The 13214-nt window shown below is 44.6% G+C and overlaps 1 protein-coding gene across 1 annotated transcript in view; it reads right to left on the bottom strand.

Annotated features, from left to right (window-relative positions):
- The window catches only part of LOC116236484 (sodium/hydrogen exchanger 2), a 31558-nt gene extending 21471 nt beyond the window's left edge, over positions 1-10087 (bottom strand). The window contains exons 1-2 of the mRNA XM_031605130.2: positions 9817-10087; positions 4104-4567 (exon numbers count right to left, since the gene is read on the bottom strand). Coding sequence (XP_031460990.2) covers positions 4104-4567; positions 9817-10087 — 735 coding nt within the window. The remainder of the gene's footprint in view (positions 1-4103; positions 4568-9816) is intronic.
- Between the last annotated feature and the right edge of the window lie 3127 nt (positions 10088-13214).

Below are 13214 nucleotides of genomic sequence, written 5' to 3'. Positions count from 1 at the left end.
CAGCTTGGGAAGCTTACAGGAGTTAAAACTCTGCTTTCTTTATGGACTTCTTAGCGAATCAAATAGGCTTCTCTATCAGAAATGCTATTTGAAAGAACAATCTTTTATCAGTACTTGCATTGTGCCAACATTGTAGGTATTTGAATACAGGGAGGGAAAGGGAATTGTCACCTTTGCAGCCTTGCTCTCTCACACTTGACAGAAAGTTAGCTTTACAGCTCTTCTTAGCCAAAATTTGAGAAGACTTACATAGGTAAAAGTCCTAGGTAAAGAGTAATTGAAGATATGGACTATTAAGGGTCCTTTGAGCTAAGTGAAAGGAAAGAACTGAAAAAGAAAAAAAAACATATTCCAGCACAAGCGTGAAAAAAAAACAAGCTTAAATCAAACTTAGCAGGGTCACCAGTAATTTCTGATTTCCACTTCAGAGCAACAAACAGGGGAAGAGCAGGAGCATGAACTGCTTGCTTCATAAGCATGATGCTCCCAGGATGAGTCCACCCGGGAGAAGTGTCATTTTTCACCTGGGCAAACCCACTCACCTTTCTGCTGCGAGGCAGACTCACAGCTTTTTTTGCCCTGTTCCTCGATATTTATGTCCCATGCACACAGGAAAGGAAATGGACAGGAAAGTAATGTCATATGCTCCACTGGTTTTCTGTTTCTGTCTTTTCAAAACCTGTTTTGATTTCTAGACCTTATGAATTTGCATGGAGAGAAGCATACCAGAATTAAGCCTCCTGACAAGGTGTGCCTTCGTTTTTCATTTTACAAAGACCCTTCATTCCACAGATTCACAGGGCTCCCTGAATCACAGGCTGAAAAAAAAAGTACTGCTGTTTTGTGTCAAGAAAGGAGAGAAGTCTCCCTGAGTCACCTCTTGGCACCTGCAATTGCCCCTGTATTGTGCTATTTTTCAAGACACCTATAGAATCTCATCTACCTTGGTATGATTTTGAAACACGATCATTTTCTTTGAGTCAAAAAGCCTTGTTTTACATTTTCAAAACTAACTATATAAGTGTATATATAAATTTATATATATGTTTGGCAAGTATCTGAAAAAGGTCACTGGCAGCTGCTTGTAGAGCATATAATTTTGACCTACTCAAGCAACAGCCTTTCCATAGCATCACCTCATCTCAACTGCAAAGAACTCAACCTGCAAACAGAATGGAGCCTGTTTTCAGCATAGAAATAAATCTAGAGTTTACTGCCACAACTTATTTGAAAGAAGAAATGCAACGTTCACGGTTGAAAACCATGCCATGCTGGAAGCAGTAGCTAGGACCATGGAATGTCAAGAAAATGATTTTAATCTCCTTATTGTTCTTTATTTGCACTACTGTACATGAGATCACAATCAGGTTCCATTCCCTTTTACTGCACAGCTAGTTCAGATTTACAGCTCTCATTAAGCTTTCAGGTGAGTTAAACAACAGTAACACCAGCCACATTTTGCAATGCACTTGGCATGCAAACTGTTTTTATTCAAGTTCAAGATTTACTCAACATCCTTTAGCTGAACTCGCTGAAGGTTACACCAAGGAGGCATCAGTCACTAATGGTTCTAATCGTGTCTCAGAGTATGCTCCTCCTAGACACTAATGACTTATTTTCATCAGTTTTCAGTTATTAGTTTTTAATTCTGAAATTACTCAAAAGCACTCTAAAATAATGTTTTTGGTAGAGGTAGAATGCAGAGCGCTGCTGTAATGTTTTTTAATACAGGAATAATATTATTGTAATGAAACTGGCTCCTTCTGTGTGATTTGAAGCCCAGAACTGGAATTTGAACCTCTAAAACTCAGCTTCAACTGTAATTTTGCCATTTAGCATCCTCATGGTAGCTGACACTGAAGCGGGTGGGTGGTAAGGCACCAATCCAAATGAGAAGCAATACAACTTACTGACAAATATTGTCCTCAACTAAATTCAAGCTTCAAAATTTCACCAGTGGGATCATCCAAATTGTGAAACCAGTTAGGCGTGAAAGCCATACGAGAAGCACAGCAGAGTTGAGATTTCTGAGAATGCACACCCCGCTTTATAGCTAAAATGAAGGTGGGATAGCAAGTTTCCTGAAAATGAAAAGCACAGATGACACTGCTTTCCTAAGAAAAGCAGCAGACCAGCAGTGCAAGCAGGTTAGCAGGAAGAAGAGCTTAGACTATTTAGGAAGCATGTTTACTGGAGTCATGCCATGCAGCACTGCCCATGGCCAGCCTGACCTCAGCACCCCTCCTGCCCGATCCTGCATCCCATCACAGGCATCTGCAGCAAGGACTGCTCCAGTAGCACCGCCATGGTGTGGGAGCAAAGTCCACCCAGGGCACTCCAGAGCAGCCTCATGAGGTGGCCTGAGTTGCATTTTCAGTTTAAGCACGATTGCAGGTGTGCAAAATCATAACAAGGAGCCGTTAACAGACAAGTGCTTAGCATGTGGAAACCACTTGGTCTCCTGCCAGGAATCACCTCTAGGCAACAGCTGGGAAGCAAGACAAAACAGACTCTAAATCCCTTTCACTCCTCATGAATACAAGTATGGCCAGTGTACCTGCTGGGTTGGCCCAACAGGCTCCTGAGAGTACCCCTCCCCATGGTGGGGCACTTGGGCAGGCACTTCATGAGAAAGGACTGTGAAGAAGGCAACAATGATGCCTACAGGAAAGCCACAAATCAGTGCCATGCCAGTGCCTAAGAAAAAGGTACCATGAAGTAACCCACCACTGGGCATTGGCATGCATACACACTTCCACCATCAAGATGAAGTGTTTTGCTAGCAAAAATTGCTAGATTAACTGCTACTCCTGTAGAAAGGCAATTGATTTTGTGATTGGAAAAAGCAATTTTGGAAGGAAAAATAAAAAAAATAAAAACCTTATATTAACATTAAAGTAGCCCTTTTTTCCTCTCGAAAAATAATATGAAAAGGATTCCCTTGCACGTGTGCTCATTAAGAGTGAATAGACACAGACACAGCCATAGCTGAACTGTTTGAAACTCAAAATTTACACCCACTGTTTTCCCCAACTGTCTTAGGTGCCAGTTCAGTTCTCAGCCAGGCAGAGGCAGCTGAAAGCTGATGAGAACAGCTAGGCTTTAAGTCAAGGCCATATGAGGGGATGCAACATAGAGTCTGGTAAAGCACAAAGCTTTATGTGTGTAGAACAGCACATCTCAGGGCACTCAAGAAATTATCAGTAGCAAGGCTCGGATTAAAAGCTTGAGACACACAGGTGTTAAGCAGGTGAGAGAATGTCCCAGAAAGGAGGAAAACTGTATCAGAATTCTGTATGGAGTGGGACAGTTGATAAGAAGCAGGAGACAGGGAAGGTGAGGACCCAGTTCATCAATCTTCCTCATCATTCTGTCTTATGAAAAAAATGGATTTCCATGTCTCATAAAACAGAAAGCATGCCATGACATAGTTAACATGGGCAAATAAGGTATAGATAAATGGGAGTAATGTTCCAGACACAGTGTCATCAGGTACAAACAAGGGGCACTGGGAGTGTTAATGGAATTTACAGATTTTTGTCCTCAGGTCAGCACCACAAACATGGTGCAGCTAGTTAATGATTAGAAACTTCAACCTCCAGGTGGTTTTCCTGGCTCATCTGTAGCCTGGGAGAATGTACGGGTGGGCTCTGGGCAGTCTGAACCAGACAGGCACATGTGAACACCTGGCATCACCTGGATCCCATGCCCATAGTAGCTCAATAACTCACCCAATCTCCCTGAGAATACACAGAACACCTCACACTGGCCCTTTTGCCTGTCACATCCAATTAGTTCTGCAGGTGAGGCAAGCCTCCAGTTTAAGATTACGGAAGTGACAGAATTTAAAGATACAGAAACTAAAGAGGTCAGGTAGTAAAATCACTTAAGCAAATATGCTACCATTACTCGTTGCTCTGCTGTAGCTAGACTACTGTAGTTCCTAAATCTAAAGTTCAAAGAATTACATAAATGCATTAGCACTTACTGATTTCCCTCTTTTAGCAAATTGCAATAACCACATATGTTCAAGCAGGCCACACAGTGGCATGCAAGCAATCGTTTATCAGTTTAATCAACTCATCATTTATCAGGTAACTTACCACAGTTATAGCATCATTCAGCAATGATTCTCCAAACACCAGGATGTAGAGCTGCTCATTGACATGGATATTTTCAAACACAGCCAGCACTGCCACAGGATCCACAGCTGAAATGAGGCTGCCAAAGAGCAAATTCTGCAGCAAGGTGATATCAGTCAAACCAAATGCACTGATTTGGCAAATTCCAAAAAGTGAAATCCCAATGCCAATGGCATTCCAGAGAGTGCCCACCACGGCATACCAGAATATAGTACCAAAGTTCTCAAAGAAAAGACGAGTTGGCATAAAATATCCAGCGTCGAGTACAATTGGTGGTAGGAGATATAAGAAAAACACATCACTGTTCATTACAGGTGGGGACTTCTCCTCTGCTCCAAAAATAATCCCTCCAAGAAGCAATCCAACCAGAATAAGGAGACAGCTTTCAGGTACTATTGAGGGCAACTTGTGATAGAGATGGAAGCCTTCAAAGGAAATTCAAACACAAGAAAATGAAAAAGTTATTTGCAAAGAATCCAAACAACTACTCTACATTCTATTATCTTAGTCTCTCTGGTAAACAAACAGCAACTGCAGGGCAGTTTCAGTTTAACTGACCAGACTGAAATGGACCACCATCACAGGCCAATGTAAACCTGTCATCCAGCACAGTTAATTCAATTAATTTGATGGAGAGGCAATTTAATAGCTAGAGTTTCCTGCTAATTGCTAGGCTAGCTAGAACAACTGGTGCCTTGTTTGTGAAACTACGTTGTCATTTTTTGTTGTTATTTTCAAGCTCTTTAGCTTGTTTCTGTTGTGGTTGTTTGTAACTTAGAATCCTACAGGAACACATTCCAAAGACTTCTTCTAAAGGGCAAGTGACACCTAGGTAGAGAAAAAAAATCAGGATAACTACCCCTTCCTCCATTCACAAAGGAACTTAAGAAACAAGGACATTCTTTTTATTTTTAGGTTTCTTGAGTCTGAAAAACAGGGGCACTAGCATATGACCTGCATCCACTCAGCCAAGACACTTTCTCAGTGACCATGGGGAAGCATCTTCAGCCACATTACTCTTTAACAGAGCCTCCAAATTGGTTTCACAGCAACAAAAAGAAATATGTTTTCTACAAAGGGACAATAAAATGCAGCTTGTATTATTATACTAATCCTTCTCTATTATATGAATTATGGTAATGCCAAGAGTCTGTCACAAAAATCTGTGCATAGTGACAAAAAAATTAAAAAAAAAAAAAAGCTCAGGATGAAGACTTAATGGTTGAGTATTCCACTGCCTACTACAGTTCTCAAAGTCATATAGTTTTGATTTAAAGATTCCAATTACTTTTAGAAGTTGATTATTGTAGGGGTGACTTTCAGTAATGAATGGCAGATGTTTGAAAGGAACTTACTTTGGCCAATCTAATGGAATGGTCAACCCTATGCACAAAGGTCACATTCCAGGTCGTGGCGATACCAATCTTTTCCATGCTCCTCCTTATCTATATTTGGCCCATATAATTATATAGAAAACTATCCACACCCACAAGATCCTACAATTCCCGCCTAAGTAAAAAGCATTAAATTATTTTAAATGAGAGCTGCGTGGAAACACTGGGTGTGGTAATAACGGGCGTCTATTTCAGTAAAACTATTTCAGTAAAATTCACACCTGTAGTCGAAACAGTTAAACTTCTGCAAACTTGGAACAGTTTGCATCCAGGTTCCCAGTCTGAGGCTTCTGTATCTTCCAGCACTTATTTTGTTAATTCTCCTTTCATCACTGTTTTTTTTTCCAGGTAAAAGAAAGCCTGACTTTACAATTATGGAAAACAAATGGTTAAACAAGAATAAGGGGGGAGTTGTTCTAATTTACAGAATTTTACTTATTTTTTCAATAACAGTTAAAGCTGTTTTTAAAAATAAGCACCTCAAGCCTCCTTTCTGTCTTCCTTCTGGATGAACAGAGTGCTTTTTAATATACGGAAACAGCCTTGTGACGCATTAGGATTGCTAAATTCACTATCATTCTTTGGAACTGGATTCACTAGGATCCAGTCTGATGTATGAGCAGAGCAGGTAATGACCCTGGGAAGATAAAAATTGCCTCTTGCACACTTGTCTCTTCACCTTTCAGACACTTCCACTTGAATATATTATGGTCTGCCTTCATTTCTGCAGTGGTGGGACATCAACATTTCTGACAGAATGATTAAGAAGATTCTCCTGAGCAAATAGTTTTTGCTAGAAGATTTAAAAGCCCTTGGAAAATATCTTAAAACATTTTCAATAAAAAAATGAATACAAGGGTATTTATACAAATGCAGCTTTTAATGAGGAAAAAAAAAAAAGCTTCCAAGCAGTTCTAATGCAAAAGCAATGAAATGTCTATTATGAACATAAAATAAAAATCTTTTTCTTGTTTTTTTTTCCTTTACAAGTCACTTTTTGGAAAGCTTATACCTTCCCAGAGCAATTGGTACTCTACCTCATTCTTGAAGGGCTCCCACTATGCAGCACATGAATGACCTTTGGCTGAACCCAAGTTCATAGCTACTTTCTCCTCTTCTGACCTTGTTCTTGGACTCCTGACTATGCAGTAGAAGCATGGAAGATGTTTACCCTCAGGCCACTGGGCATTGCCTAATGTGCAAGTTCAATATTCTTCAAGCTGAAAGGACCTTGGAGTCCTGGTTTCCTATTCTTGGGTGAAGTCCAGTGCTTTCTGTTGCTGGCAATGCCACCGAGACATGCACTTTTGATTATGCATGTGTGATCCAACTCTCAGGGTTCAGGTGCTGCACAGTTTTATTCAGGAGAACCTTTTATTAGGGAGAGAAGTGCTGGAAGGACATCATAGAATGGTTTGGGTTGGAAGGGACATCAGAGCCCACCCAGCCCCAACACCTGCAATGGGCAAAGTTGCCCCCAACCAGCTCAGGCTGCCCAGGGCCCCATCCAACCTGGCCTTGAGCACCTCCAGGGATGGGGCATCAGGTCAGTTCTGAGAGGCAGCACTTCTAATTGTGCTTGTGATTAAGCATATGAGTAATGACAATCTGCGTGAGTTAGACAATGTTTTCTAAGTTTAGGGGCACAGAAGTTCAGCAATATGTGGCAGTAAGCAGACCAGTCTCACTGCCTAGAGATTACAGCATATTTGGGGTGCACTGGATTCCACCTAATGCACCAGTGACCTCATCAGCATGTTAGCGACATACCTCATGTATGGTATCACCATACAAGATAAGTAACTAGAGGTAGACAGAAATTAGCAATTCTGCTCAAGGCAATTTCTTAGATTTCAAAAGGTGCTCTTGCTCTCTGTTGGAATATAAATACTAAGTTCCTAATTTCTACGTACTTCACCAAATTGCTTATGATCTCCCTGATAACTTTTCCTTTCTTACGCTGTCCTTTGTGCTCTTGATAATCCTAGTCTACAATCAGGGGATCTGAGAAGCCTTTCAGTTAGATATCCCTCGTAACAATGAGCATATCTTCGAACACTTCCACGTCAGTCGAACTGCACTTCTGCAAAAACATGCTTGTTCAAAAACGCAGTAAGCAAGTGTTGGGATACAGTTCTTTGGGATCCTAAGGATGTGGTGAGTGCTGTTATTAAAAGTGTCCTTATCTTCCGTGCTCCCTGCAGCTGAGCAGAACTCAGGGCTCTGTTCATTAAGCCTTGCTGCTCAACAGTGCTATAAGTAAGCACCTTGTGCCCAGCCCCAGAAAGGAATGCGTGATGCCAGATTAAGCACCCAAGTTTCTTGGGCAGTGCACGCGCCTCGAGGTGGCACGACACAGGCAGAATGCCTGCGCTGCCTGGAAGAAATGTGAGGAGAGTGATGTCCCTGAGAGCTGCCTTGCAGAAGGGGCTCAACACTCCTCTCCATCCCTTTGAACTGAGGCAAACCACCCTGTCCTACAGATTTAGGCTTGGGAGTGATGAGATCCTGCACTGGGCAGGTGTGCGCGATGCAGTCGCTGGATAAGGAGCGCAGCAGGAGCCTGGGAGCCAGAACTGGATGTTCCTAATTCCAGCCCCACAGCCGGGGCCCTTAAGGTAGGCGTGGTGGAGCCAGTGTGGCCACACCTGGGACCTGGCCCTGGTTGCTTGCAGCATGCTGCTAACAGCAGAGACAGTGCCCTACATCTGCCACATCAGCCTTCGTTTGGTGTAGCTGAAGGGATTTGACAATTATAGGCATTTCTGCTCATTTACACTCCTAGCTTATTCATTGCTCTGCAGTCAGCTTGGGAAGTAAAAATAGGCAACTCTCATTTTCTTACTTTTTAGATGCCTGTGCACTAGCAAAATGCCATGACAGTTACAACGTATACAGTCCTGCAGGTTCTATTACTGTGTATATATGTGCTGACATATTTCAGATGGATTTCCTTTAATTGTTAATGAAGCAAACGGAGTGTTAGTTGATTCAACAGTTCTTGCTGTATCTAGGCTTAGAAGCTGGAGCAAATTTTCAGCACTCGACTGGCTGAGTTCTTTCCCAAATCCCTTATGTTATGGCTATGATGGTTCACGATTTATCTGAGTGCATCACTCTGGAACTATATCCTGATTCTGCAAACACCTACATTCACCCTCAAGGCTAAGTATGCACCTTTAATGCATTCAGATGTGCAGCCTGAATGGCTGGCTGCAAGATAAAGGTATTTCTGCAGAAAGCAATGAAGCTACAGTGAGGTACAGGGGTGGAGGATCAGGCTCCCAGCTCAATGCTGGCTGTGGCTGGAGACATTTTTGCAGGAACTCAGCTACCTGACATGTAATGTGTAAATAATGTGACCCTGTTTAAATGTCAAAAGAAGTCATATCAAAGTTTTATCAAGCTGTTCTATCAAAGCATCTTTGACTGAAATCACAGAATCATAGGAAAACTGGAGTTGGAAGGGATCAACAAGGAACCTCGAGTCCAACTCCTGGCTGCCCACAGGACCACCCAGATCTGCACCAGAAAGTCAGATTCCCCATTTAAACCAAGGATGTACAGACACTTTTATTGGGTTTCCACAGCTCTATCCCTGCCACTATTTTTTAGTTGAGACAGAGTCCATCAGATGCAGTTTTACTGACTCTAACATAGTTCTCTAGTATGCATTTTCCTGACATCTTTAGATGATTCTGCTGTACCCGTTTATTCAGTCTGGGGTACAGAAAGCTCATTAGACACACGATCTGTAAACCACACTAAACTGTGAAACTATGCAATACAAATAATTTCCACATGAGGGAATAAGCGGCCTTTCTCACTCATTCAGAGCTGCACTTTCTATCTTTCTTGGGACACGAGTGAATGGTGGGGAAAGTACAACGAGGAGTCTTCCTCATAAATATTTGCTCTCCATCGATCTGTTGTTCTGTTAGGAAACTGTCATTATAGCCGGTGTTATTTTAAGAGGAAGAAAACAGAGCTCCGATGGCAGCAGAGCCATCAAGGAACACCCTGCCGTGCCCGGCTAAACTCTCGGCTTTCCAATCCTACCAGCCCGTGCTTTAGCGGGCTGCAGGTAACCGCTGCTCACCTGCACCTTCCCATCCCAAACCCTCCGAACGAGCCGGTCCCGGGGCATGACGCTGAGAAGCGGCATCGTCGACCCCGGGAGCCCCACCCCGCGCCCCCCGCCCGGTGCTTCGCTCTCCGCGCCGGGCTCCCGCGGCGATCCCGGGCTGCGGGGCACGGGAGTCCCCGTGGGCCGCGCTCACCGATCTTGGCGAGGGAGGCGAGCAGGATCCAGAGGGTGATCTCGAAGGGGATCTGCACGTGGGGGTAGTCCAAGGTGAAAACGTGCAGTCGCGTCTCCTCGAAGGCGGTGCCGCTGGGGCTCGGCGGGGTGCCGGTGCCCATCGCCGCCGCGCCGGGCGCTTGACTCCCCGCGGTGCCCCGCGCCTCCGCCGCCGCGGCCGCCAGCACCGCCAGCACCGCCAGCAGCCTCCGCGGCGCGCCACGGCGCGGGGGGCCGCCACCGCCTCCCATGGCGCCCCCGCCGCCGCCCCGCTGCCGGTCCCGCCGCCGCCCTACGGCCCCGCGCCGGCCGCCGCCACCATCCCGCCGCCAGCGCCGCGGACACCTGCCGCCGCCGCGGCCCCGCCGGCTCCGCCTCCCGCCGGTGACTGGGCGAGCCCCCGCCCGGCGCCCCGCGAGCCCCGGGGCCGCCCCCGCTGCCCCCGGCCGCCGCCCAGCCGCTGTCAGACGGCGCGGTGGTGCTGGGGCCGGACGCCGGAGTGAGCTCCGGAGGCTGAGTTAGTCGAAAGGAGTGTTGTATGTGCATGTGTGCGTACGTACGGCAGGAGGTGAGCGCGCTTCAGACGTCGATGGATGTGTACGTGCATATATATCTATATGTATGCTATATAGTACAGAATATACTATATCTAAAATATGTATAAGTGTATATATTTACTGTTATATATTATGTCTGTTTCCCATACAGTGCCAAAGTTTGAGAACACACACGCACACATGTACATGTATATATGTGTTTCTGTGAGGGCTGCTCCAGAAGTAATGCCTCCTGTGTTATGATGCTGGCCCATTACATCAGAGGCAGATGTTGGTGGGATGGCAGTACAGGTTGAACCTTCCCACCAATATTCCATTCCATTTTGTTGTCGTGTGACAGATGGCAGCAGAAGGGTGGTCTGACAGAATGGTGTCTGACAAGAAGCACGGATGGAGCAAAGGTGTGTCATTGAATTCCTCCACATGCAAAAATGGCACTCATTAACATTCATCAGCACTTACTAAACGTTTATAGACACCAAACAGTGGATGTGAGCACAGTGAGGCGGTGGGTGGTGCCTTTAGCAGTGGTGACAGTGACAGTGGGTCACCTCCACTGGTGTCGATTTTTATGAGCGTGGCATGCAGGCTCTTGTTCATTGCTGGTGAAAACGCATAGCTAACAGTGGTGACTATGTTGAAAAGTAGTGTTTGTTGAGAATTTGCTTTATCGCATACTGTTATTGTAGTTTCCGTGAAAATAAATAAAAGGCACTACTTTCGGTGCAGCCTACATACATATATGCGTATATATGTGTGCATAAATGCGTGTGCATGTGTGTGTGTGTGTGTGTTGCTGCTACTGAACATGTCACTGGCAAAATGCTGCTCGTGCTGAAGGCACCGGAAATTGGTCTCGTCTTTCAGCAGGACAGGGATTCTCTCACATTACACTGAGCATCGGCCTCCTGTATTTCCTGAAACAATGGATTTACACGTAACATCATCACTTATGAGTAATGTGGTATTCCAAAGTTCAAACTAATAAAATCTTTATTGGCACACACCACTGTGCATGACTTTATGGCAAAGTGTATCTATCTTCCTTGACCTCAAACAAACCAAAACCACTGGCACAAGCTGCCCTGGGAAGTGGTAGAGTCGTTGTTTCTGCAGGTGTTGAAGAGCTGTATGGATGTGGCACTGAAGGACATAGTTAATGGACATGGTGGGGGTGGGCTGATGGTTGGACCAAAGATCTGAGAGATCTTTTCCAACTTTAATGGTTCTATGGTTCTGTCTATGAGTTAAGGCTAAAGCTCTGACTCAAAAAGCTGAATGTCTGTGGCTGCCATGTATTTACCCCAGAACCTAAAAGCAGGGCATTAAGCCTGGGGTTCTGACAACAAATTTCAAAGCATGACACCAATAAAAGACATTTCTATTTTATATACAGGTCATTCAGGAGAACACATTTAAATTTCTAGCTGGCATACACATCATCTAAACCTGTGGCTGCATGGGGTAGCTTGACACATCCTTTTATTTGTTACATTATATTCTTTGAAATGAGGTAAACAACTGAACATTGGCACTTCTGAGGACATTCTCTTTACAGGGGCAAGAAAAATAAATAAAAATAATAATAAAAAAATACTTGGAGCAGACTGCCCATAGAACATGTGGGTTCCCCATCCCTGGTGGCACTCAAGGCCAGGTTGGATGGGGCCCTGGGCAGCCTGAGCTGGTGGGGGGCAGGCCTGCCCATGGCAGGGGGTTGGGCTGGGTGGGCTGTCAGGTCCCTTCCAACCCAAACCATTCTGTGATTCTATGAGTTTATGATACTCTTTCATTCCTGAATCACCAGATCCAGTCAAAATACTGTCCGTGAGAAGAGAAGCCTAGTCTTCAGTTAAAGGAAATAGACAGTGTTCTCTCACATGCAAACCATACTGTAAATCACAAATGGAATTCATTCTAAAATCATAAGATCCATGTCTCTTCTTATGACCTTTCCCATAAATGAAGAAAATCTTTATGGAAAATACTGCTGCGGAAATGTCAGTAACTGCTGTCCTAACTTCATTGTCAGAGAGGGTGGATTTAGGGTGGATATAAGGAAAAAATCTTTTACAGTGAGGATGGTGAGGCAGGAACATGTTATTACCTACTGTTGTGGTCGATGTCCATAAGTCTCCCTGGAGACTTATGAGGCAAGTCTGGATAAGGCTCTGGGCAACCTGATCTAGCTGTGGTGTTCCTGTTCATTGTAGGGGAGTTGGACTAGGTGGCCTTCAGAGGTCCCTTCTAACTCTAAGGATTCTATGATACTATGATTTTGTGATTCTGTGAACTAAGAGAAGTGCTACACATCCTCTCCAGTTATCTGACTTGCGCCTTAGGATATCACGGTGGACTGAGCATTACCTTCAATAATGTCAATGGAAAAGCATTGGCAAGAGCAAACTGATCAAGGCAGCGTAACTCACACTTGCCCTTTTCTCTAATAACACCTCATAACCCCCATCTGACCAACAAGCTGAGGGTTTTCAATTTGCCACAAGAGGGGAAAGAAGGCATTGGGTGGGAAGATGCTGAAGCCCACAGATGTGATGGAAGAACTCTTCTCATGGGAAACGTTTTTCATTGCTGCCCTATTTGTTCTCCTTTTATGTTTTCCTTCTCCTCATTCCTTCTCCTTTTATGTTTTCCCCCTCTCCTCTCCTCTCCTCTCCTCTCCTCTCCTCTCCTCTCCTCTCCTCTCCTCTCCTCTCCTCTCCTCTCCTCTCCTCTCCTCTCCTCTCCTCTCCTCTCCTCTCCTCTCCTCTCCTCTCCTCTCCTCTCCTCTCCTCTCCTCTCCTCTCCTCTCCTCTCCTCTCCT

Source organism: Phasianus colchicus, chromosome 1 (assembly GCF_987193195.1).
Source record: "Phasianus colchicus chromosome 1, bPhaCol1.hap1.1, whole genome shotgun sequence".
In the NCBI taxonomy this organism is placed as follows: Eukaryota; Metazoa; Chordata; class Aves; order Galliformes; family Phasianidae; genus Phasianus; species Phasianus colchicus.
The sequence above is the reverse complement of the archived record's forward strand: the minus strand, read 5'-3'. Positions and strand labels throughout refer to the sequence as shown.